Raw genomic sequence first — 16,498 nt, 5'->3', positions numbered from 1 at the left:
GTATATATCTGCCACATTGATATTTTTCCGTCCTCCGCGAATAATGCAAATCTTTTTTCTGTCCTCCGAAAGTGACAATGCTGTAGGATTTCCACCAACTTCGAACTTTTCTACGAAGATTCCACTTTTGTTTAAAACGTGAAGAAACCGTGACCCTTTTTCACACACATACACATTTTTGTTGACATCCAGAATAAGGCCAGCTGGACCCTTCATTTCGTCATCATGATACCTAAATCGAGTATCACCATTTCCAATTACGCTGCAAACATTCTTGCCTTCCATCTCGCTGTAGAAAATCAGGTTGTTATTGTATGCATGAACATATCGAATTCCTTCTCCATTTACAATTATCCTTTTGGTTTCATAAAAATACTTGTCGTAGAAAACTAAGTACGTCTCGCCTGAAACTATGATCGTTCCATTTGGACAATGAGTCACACCATAGCAATTTATATCAACATCAATGTCTCTTTTTGAAGTGCAATCGCCAAATGTAAATAGACTGATTTCCTGTTTGTTTGGGAACGTCATCACGAACTGATTTTCAGGAAGAACAGCTACATCATATGGCTTTTCTCGCAATGGAATTGTATATTTCAGAGTACCATCGTCTGTATTGTATATTCGGACATCTGGTTTGCCTTTCGCTTTCTGGTCAACGATAATTATTTCATTCTCAGATTTCCAAGCGCACCCTGTAATATGAGAACGCCAATCTTCTACTTTTATCGTTCTCGACAGGGAAAATGTCTTACAATCGAACATAAATGTCCTCACACAAGGAATGTCAACATCATTCGGAACGATGGAACTCAAATTCATTTCACTGAAACAACGGTTTCCTTCATTCATCCCAAATTTTTGTGTACTTCTCGGTTGCGAAATGTTGAGCTCACTTTCCCATCGGGTAATATTGTTTGGCTTACTCTCGATGTGATCTTTGATGGGTTTGTTGCAGCTATTCTCTGTATCCGACCCTCGAGCATTCTGCATTTTATTAATGGTTCCAAATTCTGCTAAATTGCATGCTCTTTCCAGCCACCCGTCAAAGGAAATTGAAGGATTTTTTATTTCTACTCGCACATGGTTTGCGATAAGACCCCTCGCATCTGTGATGATGTTATTTACTTTCTTTTTCTCAAGAAAGAATCTTACTTCTGATCCTAACCGCAAAGCTGAAATGATTGACAACGCATTTTCTAGAACGTACTTCTTTTGAATGAAACTTGTAATCTTTGACTCAACTTCTTGCAACTGATAAAATGCAATCTTATAGGATTCTGCCAGCAAAGTGTCTGTTTTTTCCAACAAGCGACTCCTAATTCTTACTACTATTTCACCAGGATTTCTCATTTTGTCTTGAAAAAATCCATCCGTTTCATGTTCGGTATCAGAAGTTAGCTTAACCTCGCTGTCTATTTCCTCTTTTAATGTTGTGATTGAATGTTTTAGCGCGGATAATTTTGAGTCAACAAGGCTTGAAATAGTACCTGGTATTTCTGTATGTTTGCCTGAACAAATGTCCATATGATCAGAGGAAATGCATCCATCACAACATACAGATTCCTTTACTTTGCAGAACCTAGTAAAGCGCAAGCCATGCTTCTCACAGAGTTCTCTTGCAGATGAGAAGAGACGTACATATTCGCTCATTTCTTCTCTACGGTAAGTTTTGTGTTTTTCCAGAAAAGGTAAGGAAGAATGAAATCGAAGGCATTCCTCACAAAGGTACATGGCACAATCAAAACACCAAAATATCGAAGCACTGAATTTTCCTCGATTCTTGCAAGGAATACATTGAGGATCTCTTCTTTCCATCTCGTAATCAAGCAAAGTTAGAAGAACTTGGGGTGCTACGAGTGATCGATTTTTATCTTTAATCACATCATCTGCAGTAATTTCTAAGGACGATACGTATTCACAAGCTGGACATTGCAGAGCTGATTTACAACTTTCCTTGTCAAATCCCTCTTGCTGTTCTTTGTTCATCTTTATAAAACACTTCTTGCACAGAGAATGTAAGCAAATCAGCGTCATCGGCTCAACCAGAACCATTTTACAGTATACACATTTCAAAACGTCGGACATGGTTGCAGGAGTTTCTTCACGTGTATTATGTTTGCTAGACACGTCAATATGTTATACAAAAAATAAACTTTGTAACATTCTATCTATTCTATCTATCTATTTTTGTGTCAACCGGGCTTTATCAGAGTCATGTGCATACGATTTACATTTGTACTACGTAAACATAAGATATAGTAGATTAGATGCACGAGTCATGACAGAGTTGCATGATATTTGTCACGATAAAGCATCCTAGAAGTTTCTAAACCAGATGTTTGCTCTACCAATATTAACTGACAAATACCATTTGTACTTCTAAATATGTGCCCACAATCTCGACAGAATATCATGTTTACATTCTACATATTGGAAGGTCGTCGTGATCCACATCGTTTAAATCGTCGACATTGCGATGTCCACATACATGATATATTTATAACCTGGACTCTGATATACCGTTTACAGTAGCGACTTTAACCCTTATAACAAATTAAAATAATACTTCGTTCTTGTTCACCTCCTGAATAATTCCCAGTAAGTGTACAACGCCTCCACTGGTGACCGTCACTCGTGTTCCTAACGTAAACTGACGGCACTTAGTCCAGTTCATATAACTTTTGTTATAGATTAATACTTTATGCAGTGTAGTTAGAGTCAATGTTAAAGTCATGTCATGGTAAGGTTTGGTGAAGGTAAGAGTTTTTAGCATACATGTATGGCTTAAATAATATGGATAAGGAATAGTGCCAATATTGAAATGTAGATTGTACATCGTTGACTTCAATATTTTGTATAAATCTTTTCCATGACTTTTGTCTAAGTCAGATTTATTCTTTTTTATATTTGTGTCAATTCACAATTCAGAAGACTTGAATCATTGATGCTTTTCTGACTACATCAGCAAATAAACATGGGAAAGGCACATGATGTAGTTGTCACATCAAATACAATCACAAATACCAGTAGTAATTGAATAGATTTTATTCACAAAAAACATTCACACGTACACCTGTCTGCATATACATGTACCTCTATTACATATTATAACGGATGTATATTTAATTCCTGTTATAAAATTTAGAAATTCATTTCAAAATTAAGGATTATCTTCCTCACGCTTAGCTCTTATCCTTAGACGAATTGGACTACACTTTTTTTGGCACACTGTTTTTCCCTATAATAGCTCTAAAACTTCATTGTTATTTCGGATTTCAAACATTTCGGTTGAGCATCACTGAAGAGACATTATTTGTCGAAATGCGCATTTGGTGAATCAAAATTGGTACCGTATAAGTTTTCCATAGTAGGTATTGTCAAAGTCTAAATAATGCAGATGCAGCCGTGGTGGCATTAAAGCTTTTATTATACAGTTATACAGATGTATCATATAATCACCAGTGAAGGGCTCAAGTTATAAAATGATAGCGCTTGATTGGAGTGAAAATCCATCAAGAAATAGATATGGAGTCTAAGTTGCAATGTAAATATCTGCCACATTTTTTGTCTTGTGCCCCGCTCTAATTATGCATATTCTACTTTTATTTGGGGAAATTGATAATGTTGATGGGGTGTCTCCAACATCAAATTTATCAATGAATATGCCCTTCTTATTTAAGACATGGATATATTTTGAACCCTTCTCACAAACGTATATGTTTTTATTTTCATCAAGAAGTAGCCCCGCTGCACCTTTCATATCACTGTTGTGGTATTTGAAACGTTCGTCGCCATTACCGACCACGCTGTGAACATTATTAGCTTGTAGTTCGCTGTAAAATACAAGATTGTTAGAATGGGGGCAAACATATCTTATATTTTCTCCTGGAACATCTAGGAGCTTGCTCACTTCAAACTCCCTGTTGTAAAGCACCATATTCTTTCCGCCTACAGCAATGGTCATTCCGAAATTCAAATGATATATTCCAAAGCAAGAGAAAGATACATCGATATTCTCTATCTTGGACAAATCTAAAGGATTGTAAGCCATTATTTTCTTTTCTTTTGGAAAAGTAATGACACATTTTTGACGACTGACAACAGCTATATCAAATGGTTTATTTTCAAGCGAAGCTTTTCTGCTTAAACTGCCATCTTTCATGCTATATATTCGAACCTCCGGATTTCTGCTACCATCAACAATTATCAGTTCGTTCTCAGATAACCAATCACATCCTGTTACATGAGAATATCCCGTCTCCACGTCTATCGTTGTAAACAATGAAAACATATAACTCCCAAACGGAAATGACCTCACTTTCATAGCAGGTTGTGATTTTCTGACATGCCCAAATTCTTTCAAAGTGCACATGTTTTGTAGAGAAACTTTGAAAACGGGAGAAAAATCTTGGATTGGGACCTGCTTTAGATTTCTGGTAGCTTCTTGCACCTCAGAAATAGTCTTCCTCACTTTCTTTTTCTCAAGGAATGAACGTATTTCTGATCCGGAACAAGAAATGGACACTATTGTCAAAGCATTTTGTAAAACAGATTTCCTCTGTTGCAATGCATTTGTTTTTAACTTCATGTCTTCCAGATTCGAATCTACAGCCTTGTATAATTCTGCAAGTAATAAATCCATTTTCTCAAGAATGTTTTTTCTCGCATTACTGTATGATTCATTAATCAATGTAGTATATCCAAGATATATTTCCCCAGTATTGGATTCAATTTGGCATGTTTCTTCAATTTGCAAGTTTAATTCATGGATTACTGCTCTGACTGAGGTTTTCAGAGCAGAAAGTTTGGGGTCTACCAAATGTGAAACATCTGACATAATTTCGTGTTGAGAGCTGCAAGCGTTCGTATGCTCTGTCGCGATACAAGTATCACAACACGTGGATTGGTTTTCCTCACATAATCTTTTCAGGCGTAAGCCATGTTTGTCACATATTTCTCTTGCCTTAGAAAACAAGAAAGGAACTCCTGTCATTTCATCTCTTCGATAAATTTTGTGCTTTTTCAAAACTGGCAGAGATGAATGGAATAAAACACATTCTTCACAAAGGTAAACAATGCAATCAAAACACCAAAATGTTGGTGTGATTGTCTTTCCTTGATTCTTGCATGATATGCATACTATCTGTTGCTTCTCTTCGTAACAGTCGAGGAGGGTTAGGATAACTTGGGGAGGTGTTAGGTATTGTGCTATATTTTCCACAACTTCTGTTTTCTTCCGATTATATTCCAAGGACGTTGAATAACCACAATCCTGACATATCAATGGGGTTACGTTAACATCTAATACGGTATCAGCCGTTACATTCGAACCAAGTACTTGGGTAAGACATTTTCTGCAGATAGAATGCAAGCATTGAAGTGTCACGGGTTCATTTAAATTTGCTTTGCATACACTGCAGTGCAGATTAGCATTCACTTCTTCAATTTTCTTTTCCTTGATATCTGCGTGTGTGAATGTTTCAACTTCTGCTGAAGCGCTCGCTTCATCGCTGCATATCTCTGTTAGAAAATAAGTTAGTTGCATTAGTAAAAGCATAATAACAGCTAAAACATACATTCAAATGATGACGACTGAGTTAGTCAAATATATGAATATCTTATTCAATGAAGAAAATGATTAGACAAACACCTTCTCCATAAATAATCACCAAGCTATTATGAATCGGGTATAGACATATGATAGAAAATAGTGAAATGTTCATATATTACAAAGAAGTAACAAAACATGAGGCTTACCCGCCTATGAAGACATTTTGAAATAAAAGAAAAGCGACAGAATGTGAAGAGTCATCGGTTAAAACTCACATAAAGCTTGTATATATATATATATTCATTGTATAAATGTAGTGACAAATGTTTGCATCTACCCTAAATGATACCGATCTGAGCACAATATCAGTCATAGTCAGAAGTGTTCTTTGAAGATTTGATTTGGAAGACAATTATTAACGAACAAGTCAAATACATGAACAATCATAAAATAGTAAAAATGATATGTTACATCCCAAGTATTGAACATGACGGATAGGATTGAACATTCCAAGGAATCTATATAATGAGCGGTGAATTGGCAAATTGCAAATTCCAAACTGCCCAATGCGTAATTATTGTAAGTAATGAGTGTTGATACATGTAAGTATCATTCTTGGTTTTGTAAGCATAGTATAGTAATTATGATCTACATTGTAGTAAGCTTTGTATTGACTAGTCAATACTTTTCTCCAAACAAAAGCGTGATTACCACACTGTGTGTGGATTTGTAGCATAAACACGTGTATACTAATTTCACATAAATAGCATTTTCAGTTACATGTATTTATCATTTGGTATTTACCAGCCGAAACTGTGCACAGCCACGGACAGGACGAACATGAATGCTCAAAAATAATGTTGAAACCTGGTATATCTATATACATTCCATAGATACCAACTGTTATGTGGTGTATAAAATGATACTTCTTTCCTGATAGTTTCCAAAACAAAAATGACCGCGATATCGATGACAATCTAGTAAATTATAACGGTTAATCGCCAACGATTAGATGTTATTCTGTGGAATTTAAAACACTATAACTCATCATTACCTGCCATGTTGTCTATCAACACATACTGCGTCGATACGTTCCACAAGAATGATCTTCAATGTAACATTTAAGTAGACTGTTACCTGGAGACACAAATGAATTAACTTGTAAACAAAGACTAACTGGTAGGTTCAAAAGTATCTCACTTTGCAAAAATAATCAATCAAACTGTGCACGAATGTATTCAAGTACAATTTGGAAATATCACGTGCCACAGATAACGTGACATTCCTTTCATTCTTAACCATTGTGGATGTTTATTTTCGTACTTTTTCTCGGCGAGAGTATACATGATTTGTGCCTGGTTCAGAGCTTGCATTTCGCGTAGTAAAATATCAGGAAAAAAACTAACAAGAAATAGCGATTAACTCCGGGTCGCATAGCTACTTTCGTTTTGCCGTTTGTAAACAAACTACGTCACATCCTTGACCCTGAATAATCGTACTGTACAAATAAAACAGTTTGATGTAAGGGAAAGATTTCTGACATGGATAATGTATCATAGATATGAATTCGGGATTTTTTCAAATAGGAGATATCCGTTTTTACGTGTAATAAAGCCAATATGGAGTTTTAGTGATTTTTACTATTCGGGGAAAAAATAGTTATCTATAATTCAAATATAAAAGCCAACTTCCTCCTGCGCGGACGAACAGAATAACAATCATGAGCTGTCAGGAACTGATCGTTTGTCCAATATGCCTTGAGCACTTCAACAGACCTCGTTATCTCCCCTGTCTACACACGTATTGTCAGGAGTGCCTGCAGGATTACATTGCTGCATTCTATAAGAAGGATGAAGGAGGATTTTTGTGTCCTACGTGCCGTTCATTCAACCGAGCACAGATATCGGACGACACATCCGCGAAACAAGTGGCGTCTGGTTTTCCCATCAACCATCTAATTATGACTTTGCTTGATAAGCATGAACTGGAAAGGAAAGAAATGGTATGCCATTCTTGTGCTAAAAGAGGTAAAAATGAAAGTGGTCAGTTTTGGTGTTACTCATGTAGCGTTGCTCTCTGTGTGGCATGTGGAGAATTCCATAAGTCTTTGCCTATTCTAGCCGATCATAGAATTGGCCCCATCGACGATTCGGAAGATTCTACTTTTCTTGTCTTCACTGCTCATGATGTTTGTGAAGTCCATCCCGATAAAAAACTAGAAATGTTCTGTCAAGATCATGACGTCGCTTGTTGTGCCACATGCACAATGGTGAATCATAGAAAATGTGAAACGGTTCTAACACTTCAAGACGCTGCAAAAGGATCGAAAGACGCAAAAGACACTGACAATGTTGTCGATGAAATTAAAAAGTTGATTGGAGAAATTGATTCTAAGGTTGAAGCCTTCACTAAAGATTCTGAAAAGCTAGAGAAAGGAAGTGAAATTCGTAGAGAAGAAATCCAGGAATTCAGCGATAAAGTAATAAGACATATGGACAAATTAAAAACCGAATTTGAAACAAAGGTTTCAGAAGACCGTGAAACAAAAATGAAAATCATTCAGGAACGCAGAAAAGTTCTTATCAACATGCAAATCATGATTTCGCATTGTGCCAATCTTCTTCAGGCTGCCGAAGTGAAATGCACCAAAGTGCAGATGTTATCATTGATACCAAAAATAGAGAAACTCAGAGATGAAAGTCGAGGCAAGCTGGATGAAATAAAGAAAAACCCTATTACACTAGATACAGAAGTCCGGATAAATGAAACAATAGAACAATGTGCAAACATAGAATCTTTAGGAAAACTTGAACATTCATAAAATTCATTTGTCATAAGCGTGATAAGAAATTTGGAAAAAGATAACTTATCTCTTATTGGGTTTTTTTTCATGACAGCAATTAAAATATAATGTACAGGGCCATCTTACCAAAGTTTTTTCTTCCTTTAAAGTCACCTGAATCATTCAGCTGACCCAGCACAAATAATCTAAAATCCTCATCACCCAGGGTCATCAAGCAGACAAACTGCATGTACCGTATATTCATGGTGAACAAGGATGCCTCTAGGGAAATCTTAAAATGCATTGTCCCTGGGTCAAGGGATATTGTGCTAGGGTAGGGTGAGGCTTTATGGATCACATTATAAAAGCGTTCTTCTTGACTCCTGGATATCAAACTTGGTACATGGTGGTAATGAAGAGAGCATTTTTTTTACTTAAATTTTATAATTCATAGTCACTGGGTCAGGGATATGGTGCTAGGGCAGGGTCATACCTTAAAATCTTATGTAATATTTCAATCAGGGACATCTAGCAGATAAAATGTATGTTTAGTCATGATGAGCATGGATGCTTCTGCGAGAAACCTGAATTCCATTGCCCGTGTTTCAGAGGTACTGGTGCTAGGATGGATAACTTATATTGTAAAAATGAATTTTTTATGGATGGTTATGAAAAACATGGATCCCTCTACCAAATATTGAAATCCATTGCCCCTGAACCAATGGTCAGGCCCAAATGGATTGACAGTTTACTACAATTCTATTGAAATCAGTTATTTTAAAATATTACTTGTTTTGAAATAGAACTACATGTAATTCCTCAACATTTTTTTTTTGTTTTTCTTTGCATTAAAAAATCGGTAAGGACTTGAGCCACAAAGGACAAAACTCGGTACTGTCTCACTTTCTTCTTTGATGAATGTCGCAGGTTGTTTGGGGTTTTTGTTTGTTAATACGGTAACGTTATGATATCATCACAACTTTATAAGATATGAAATCAACGAGTTTGTTGAATAAGGAACACAAGACTTTGTGAATATTATCAGTAATCCTGCTATGAATGTATATGTTTAAAGAAATAATTCTAAGGAAATCAAACGTATTTATACCCCCTCCGTAAATAAAACTGTGGGATAGATATTCAACATCATCCATCTCTTCAACTTCTGTACATGCACATAGCTGGGCAAGGAAGAAACATCTGCAGAAAATGGTTGAGACGAGCGAAGACTCTTGATATCATGTAATAAGACTTTAGACATTTGATCTGCCCATTCATTTAACTGGGGAAGAAATGCTGTTGACGTAAGCAGTGTGTTGTAACGTCATATCTAGCTTCGATGTTTAACGTAGTTCCACACTCCTGTGACGTCATAAGATTTTCCAAATTCAATAATTTAATGACTGGAACATAAATTTTGTTGGAGTCTTTTTCAATAGTTATTGTAAAAAATCTTGTTAGCCATAAAATATTTCAAAAGTCTTAGTTATATTTGAATAGTCAATAATGTGTTTCAAAATATTGAATCCAAGGACAATAACTCTGTTTTCATTAAATTATTTATCAAGTCCATTATGCAATAGATTTCCTATATTTTTCACAAACATTTTACCAAGGTGATAAGGAATTATTATCTGTGTCTTTTCATGTAATTACATAAAATTTTAATCCATCAGTGGTTTTGAATAGCTCAGCTGTATGGTGCCAGACTTAGGTTTTTTATTGGGGTATACATACTCTGGAAGCTATAGATTTGAAATTATTAAGGAAAGGTATGGATTTTTTTTTTATAAATAACTATAACAGATGTACATCTACTAATATAAACAGAAAAAATGATATGTAGACCATGCTATAAGGAAGTTGTGTCCATATTAGTTTGTTTTTTAACATTTTGGAGAATAAGGCTAATTCAATAATTTTGCACTTATTATACTAAAACTTGATGAACATATTGAAAATGACATGTGTTTTAGTTATTGACATGTTTCCTGATAAATAAATGAAATTTAAATTATTATTTCTTTTTTCATTTTAAAATAACAACAGATAACTGTTTCCAATGAATTTCATAAAAATCTACATAGGGGTACATGACTTCAGTAGTGACTGTAATGAAAATTAATGTGGAAATCCTTAACTAATTTGCCTTTTTTCATTACTCTGAATGTTAATCTATTGATTCCAAACAAAAAAATGCTACCTAAACCCCAAAAATTCAGGACTAAGGACCCACCTTAAATCACGCAATTGTCAGCAACGACAAACGAATGAAGGTATGAGAAAACCTATCGGCTTATCAAAAATAGGTGTGGTACTTTTCAAACAATTCATTTTTTCTATGGGGTTTTCGAGGAAATACCGAAGTGACGGTGACTTTCTTTCATAGCACTTTCAATCGGAACTCCTCGGATGTCTCGCACATTCGACATACATGTACAATGTCGAGTTTTGATTGAGAGTACTATGGGTAATCCCTATCATTTTTCAGCTGGTGAAAAGCAATCACGAGACTCACATGTGTAATCATTGTAACGAGCTCGTCACTTGCTAATATAGGCAAAAAGTAGTACATGTGTATGAGACACTGGCACTCATTTTCAAAATCTGTTTTTGGTCGAGTGATGACGTTGTGCTGACCCAGTTTTGATAGCCCTTGGGAGTGTTAGTCCATTCTAGGGTAACTTCATAGATAATACAGAGTATTTAACCTGTTTTGAATACTTCTATAACGCATTATACTACATATGTTACTTTGATGTAAGAGATTTTTCTCGTTACATATCACATGCGAAATTTCCTATATCAATTTCATGTGAAAATGACTTATAGTGTTTTCTGTTTATTGTATTGAATTTCTTACACTTCTAGATCATTTTTCTCCTTTCAGATACGGCACATTGATTCTGACTAATTATTACTCCGTTTAACTGATCAAGTTATAAGGCTCACGGTCGCGCTTCGACAGGGCATGCTTACTTCTAGGCACCTGATCCCACCTCTGGTGTGTCCAGGGGTCCGTGTTTGCCCAGCTCACTATTTCTATTGCTTATAGGAATTGTGAGGTTGATCACTGATCATTATCTTAACCTTTTCATGCTACAGTGCACGTATATACAAGTGGCCTTTAAGGCCTATAAACTTATCGTTGTTTCTTACGGTACAATAGTAACAGTAATGTTCATTGAACTTCACAAGCATGAATTGATGCTATTCCATCCCTTTCACCCTCATCATTTTATATATCAACGAAAAAGGCAAAATACAAAGAATAAAATCATATTGAAAAAGTTCAAAGTGTACATTGTTACAGAAATACCTCCATAATAGCCAGGGTATAACACATATTTTGGAATACTTTCAAAGATTATCAAAATCATGGCACTTACAGTTTAAATAGATAATTATTCACTATCCTTTCTTTATACTAAGTTCAGTTTCCCGTTGAGCTGGTCATGATTTTGTTTTCATTGTTTTTCTTTTCAATTTCTAATCAGCAGAATTTAATTATTTGTTTTGCTTCTTTCTTTCTTTGGCATTTTAAGCCAAAGTGGCGATATTTCAACCATATATCGGCTTTTGATCATATTAAGCCTACCCTTTTATCTGACACCACGAAGACGGTCTTTTGTATGCCATATTAGAAGGAAGCAAAGAGAAGCTCCTTGTATGAAATCAGTAGAATATATAAACTGTATAATACTCAAAGTGCGAGGAAGATTGACAACGCGGAGAAGAAATAACTTTTTTTCAAATATCATACACGAAAGTCTTAATACTTCAGACAGTAATACTTCTGTTGATCTCATTATTGTTGCACTTCCTGCTAGATCTATTGAATATCGAACACAGTACGTATATACAATGCACAACCATATTTTAAAACATTTTACACACCATTGGAACTCTCTGTTACCTACTGATCACACCATTTGGGGTTTTTTTTTTTTAAATTCATCAAACCTCCAGCAGCGCAGCTTATTTACATGTCCTTCCCTATGGAAGGTTTTTATATACGCTACGAGTGTTCCATCCGTGATTTGACAAATTGTAACAATAAATTTCATGTAAACTCTCTTTAGACACGAGAGATGTCAAACATTTTATATCGTTCTATGGCTGACCATTAATGATTATCACTACAATAATTTGTTTCATTATCCATGAATAATCAATTATACATTTTAGTAACTTTGCAAATTATGAATGTCTTCGGAGGTTCCAATGACATTTAAAAAGGAGTATAGCGCACTTGGTATGCAATTTCGCCTACATAAATACTTTTTTCTTGAATATCATTTTTTTTTTTACAAATATTCTGCTATACAATGTCAGTTTATACTTCTGTTTACCCAAATTACTTAATAAAGATATCTATATGTTGATAGTATCTTTATTTGATGAGCATAAACATCACTGTGATCATATAGAGTATATAGTAGATGTAACGTAATGGGCCTAAAAAATTGCAAACTGTTGCAAAAGGCCATCCTAAACCAGAAATAAAACACCGAAATTGTTTTACTTGAGTATGAATGTACACAAGTCCATTTGAGGAAATTTGGTTTAAGGTGGCCCTCTTGTTGAAAATGAATATATGAAAATCACGTTCTCAAAATTTACCTTGAGATATAGCAGCCTGTCAAACGTTAAACATTTAAACTTACATGCGTGGGTGGCCTAGTGGTTTAGATGCTCGGTAAACTAACACTTAAACCATACATTCCGAGTTCAAGTGCAATATATTTTCCCAATCTGTTTTTTTTTTTTTTTTTTTTTTTTTTTTTTTGCTTTTCATTTTTGGGGTCGTTTTCTTGAGGGGTGTGTGTGTTATAAATGTGACATATATATTATAACAAATATTAATCATTTTCATCATAACTTCCATATTTGCAAGTTACGACTTAAAGTAAAGGAATTAATATCGAGATCATTGTAGTTTCATTTGTTTACACTATCATGTTCCTGTGTGCACAGGATTTTCAAATGTAATGTGGCTGACGAAAAGCTAAACAAATACTACCAAAAAAAAACGGCACAAATGCACAGCATATAATAAGTAAAAATAGGTCAAGGGAGGAAAAGAAGTGTTATACAGTTTGACTTCTCAAGAGTAAATATAAAAACTCATGTAGCAACTGTCATATGATATTTAGGCAAAGCTAAACACTCGAATTATCAACCAAAGGCAAATAAACTGATGAAATCTATCAAAGGTGCTGCAGTCATGTCAGAAAAAGACAGTCAGTTAAGTAATGTCATATGTAAAAGGGTTGTTGTGTAATATGAATGCACCTATGAAAATATTGTACTGTTCATCATTCCAAATAGGAAAATGGTTTATTGATTAAAGAATGACTCAAATAAATGTCAGTAATGATAAACTGCGGCAGTTATTTATCTTGGTTAACGAAACATCAAAAACGTTGGCCTTATATTTACATATAACACGCCAGTCTATTATTGGAAACCGGTGTTTTCAATTTAGATTTCTGAGTCGGCCTTTTCGTCAGCAAATGCGCTATACCTCTTTAAATGTCAGAAATGCTATTTATGACGACAAGTATAACCTAGAGTCAATGTAGCAAATCATTTACATTATTGCACCAAGGATAGGGAAACATTTTTTCTTTTATTGTTATAACATTACCTTCCACACAAAAGGGCGTGTTGTTGAGGTAAGTGTGTCTTAATTGAAATTTTATTACCTAAGTATGTCTTCATTGAAATTTTATTACCTTTATTTTTATAAGTCTTTCAGTATATGAGCTATATTTATTCATACGTATATTTCTATGATCACTGTTCGTTATCTTCACCTTGCATTATTCTCAATATTAACTTGTGGGAGGGAAGTTACATATAAGTGACAAAATGATATTTTCGTTTGCAAGAATCGTGGTAAAAGTCTGAGAAATCTTCTTTTTTCAGTTAAACAACAATGAGTTCACATCCTGGAGTTCCAAATGACAAGGAATGCAGTAACTGCACTGATATTTCGCAGTATTATTGCAACCCCTGTCATATGCAATTGTGTGAAAAGTGTAAAGAAAATCATTTAAAGTCTCTAGATTTCCTTCATCATGAGATCTTGTCGATTCATCAGCAGCAGCCTGTAACTTTCCCTACAGAAAATTGTAACGTTCATCCTTCGAATGTCGTCATTTCCTGCTGCGATACATGTCTGATTCCTCTTTGTTTCAGATGCGCTGCTAATCCTGAACACAAAGGTCATGAATTTGTAAGTCTAAAAACAATTTACGCTGAAAAATTCGATCTATGCTCCGAAAGAATTTCAAGAATTAAAGAACACCTGCTACCGATTTCGAATGCGCAACAAAGCAAAACAACTACAGATTTGGGGAAAGTGAAGGAGATCATTACCAATATCAAAACGTCCATTATCGAGAAGGCGTCCGAAATCAAGCAAATCGTCAACACAACAGTGCTACAAAATATGGAGCAATTGGACAAAATTGAACAAAATTTGTTGCATGATGTCGAAACTCAAGGTAATGCTATTGATGCACATGTCTTATATCTGAACGGCTTTGTTGAAAAGTATGAAGCACACGTATCTTCAAAAAAACTATCAGAATTTATTTCATTGTACAAAGAAACAATGAATATAAGAGATGTACCTGAAGCAGCCAATCCCCAGCTTCCGGAGTATATTCCTGGTCACGCCGACAAGACAGAGATCGCAAATCTCTTGGGATCTATCATTATCCCGGGAAACGACAATCCAAAGATGTCAAAAAAGAAAACAGCAGAACGAAAAGCTTCTTTTGATGGTATGTCCTCTCCAAAACAAGGAAAACACACCGAAAATGATTTCAAATTGTCGCGATCGAACGAAGTAATGTATCGGTGTACTCTCAACAAAAGAATCAATGTGTCAAACATTGAAAATGTTCTACATATTTCCCTGGAAAATGCCAACCAAATGTGGGTGAGCGACTTATGGGGTTCTCTAGTACAGATTGATACGGAAGGAAACGTGCTTAAGACTATCAAAGCAAACTATGGAGAACGTGGTTTTCATACAGTAACAAAGAACGGAGACTTACTGTACACTGATCAACAACTGAAAGTTATTAACATGGTCCATGATGGAGAGACAATCCAATTCACCAGCACTGGCAGTTGGACGCCTCTTAGTATCCACTTCTCTCGTATCAATGGAGAGATATTGGTTGGCATGATGAAAGGCAACCAAGGAAAAATCATCAGATATTCAGAAGAAGGGACAAAAATACACAGCATTCATAAGACGTACCTACACCAGAGTTTATACGAACGTCCGAATTACCTCACGGAAAGTGTCAATGGAGATATCTGTACTTCAGATAGCGCAAAGGAAGCTGTTATTGTCGTGAATAAGGCGGGAAAGTTTCGCTTTAACTACAAAGGTCAGAAACCAAAGTTTATTCCTTATGGAATATGCACTGATATTCACAGACACATCATGGTCTGTGACGGACACTGCAAAGATGTCCACCTCTTGGATCAGGATGGTCAGTTCTTGTTTCTGATTTTAAATCAACAAGAACATTGTCCGCAAGGACTTTGTGTGGATGACGATTACAGTCTCTTTGTTGGACAAGGTTCTATCAACGAGGTAACTGTATATCAGTATAATAGATGATTTTGAATTTCAACAAAAGATTTCTTTGGATATTTGCGTTTTAAAAAATAGAACTACCATAAAGGACGCATGGTTTTATGTTTACCAGTAGAATTTACCAAGGAAACCTGATAATGGGCATCATTACTATCGATCCTTGATGTTTTCCGAAGACTATTTCCATGCGACTGTGTTTAGTATAAAAATCGGACTGACTTTAACTTTGTAGGGCATGGATGAACTGTCCGATTATGAAATATAATTTACAACAAATCACTCCAGAAGTTCGTTCTTTTAATCAATTTAAAGAAAAGATAGAATTAATTTTGCCATGAATAAAATTCTACTTCCTTAATGCCTAACGATTATGAAGTTGTGGACATTTATTCTCTTGTTTAAGTAGTCTAATTCCAAGAAAAGGATTAAATTTTGGATACCCTAAAGCCTCAGTAGGTCTGGTTCAGACTAAGCTCTACATTGATGAACTCACTAGTGAGAAGTCTCAGCAGGTCTTGTTCAGACTAAGCTATAC

The 16,498-nt window shown here is 35.2% G+C and overlaps 4 protein-coding genes across 6 annotated transcripts in view; 2 read left to right on the top strand and 2 right to left on the bottom strand.

The window, feature by feature from the left end:
• The window catches only part of LOC130048364 (uncharacterized), a 2,911-nt gene extending 314 nt beyond the window's left edge, over positions 1-2,597 (bottom strand). The window contains exon 1 of the mRNA XM_056145007.1: positions 1-2,597. This exon is cut by the window's left edge and continues 314 nt beyond it. Coding sequence (XP_056000982.1) covers positions 1-2,091 — 2,091 coding nt within the window. The 5' untranslated portion in view covers positions 2,092-2,597.
• LOC130048365 (uncharacterized) overlaps positions 1-6,928 on the bottom strand; it is a 20,326-nt gene extending 13,398 nt beyond the window's left edge. The window contains exons 1-2 of one of the 3 annotated variants that reach the window (XM_056145008.1): positions 6,362-6,914; positions 3,412-5,526 (exon numbers count right to left, since the gene is read on the bottom strand). In XM_056145008.1, the coding sequence (XP_056000983.1) occupies positions 3,539-5,526; positions 6,362-6,443 (2,070 nt within the window). In that variant the 5' untranslated portion in view covers positions 6,444-6,914 and the 3' untranslated portion in view covers positions 3,412-3,538. Of the gene's footprint in view, positions 1-3,411; positions 5,527-6,361 lie in introns of those variants that run through there. The other 2 variants (XM_056145009.1, XM_056145011.1) reach the window with 2 other exon arrangements.
• Positions 5,257-16,332, top strand: LOC130048381 (uncharacterized). The gene is made up of 2 exons (XM_056145033.1): positions 5,257-5,348; positions 14,544-16,332. The coding sequence occupies exon 2, from the start codon at positions 14,797-14,799 to the stop codon at positions 15,985-15,987; it is 1,191 nt and encodes a 396-aa protein (XP_056001008.1). The 5' UTR covers positions 5,257-5,348; positions 14,544-14,796; the 3' UTR covers positions 15,988-16,332.
• Positions 7,181-8,480, top strand: LOC130048384 (tripartite motif-containing protein 45-like). The gene has a single exon (XM_056145040.1). It carries the CDS (start codon positions 7,278-7,280, stop codon positions 8,376-8,378), a length of 1,101 nt encoding a protein of 366 aa, XP_056001015.1. The 5' UTR covers positions 7,181-7,277; the 3' UTR covers positions 8,379-8,480.
• Positions 16,333-16,498: the final 166 nt, after the last annotated feature.

The sequence above is a fragment of the Ostrea edulis genome, chromosome 7 (assembly GCF_947568905.1).
Source record: "Ostrea edulis chromosome 7, xbOstEdul1.1, whole genome shotgun sequence".
NCBI lineage: Eukaryota > Metazoa > Mollusca > Bivalvia > Ostreida > Ostreidae > Ostrea > Ostrea edulis.
The sequence above is the reverse complement of the archived record's forward strand: the minus strand, read 5'-3'. Positions and strand labels throughout refer to the sequence as shown.

Coding starts and splice junctions, on each gene's coding strand:
- LOC130048384 (XM_056145040.1), top strand. CDS start 7,278: ATGAGCTGTCAGGAACTGATCGTTTGTCCAATATGCCTTGAGCACTTC.
- LOC130048381 (XM_056145033.1), top strand. CDS start 14,797: ATGGAGCAATTGGACAAAATTGAACAAAATTTGTTGCATGATGTCGAA.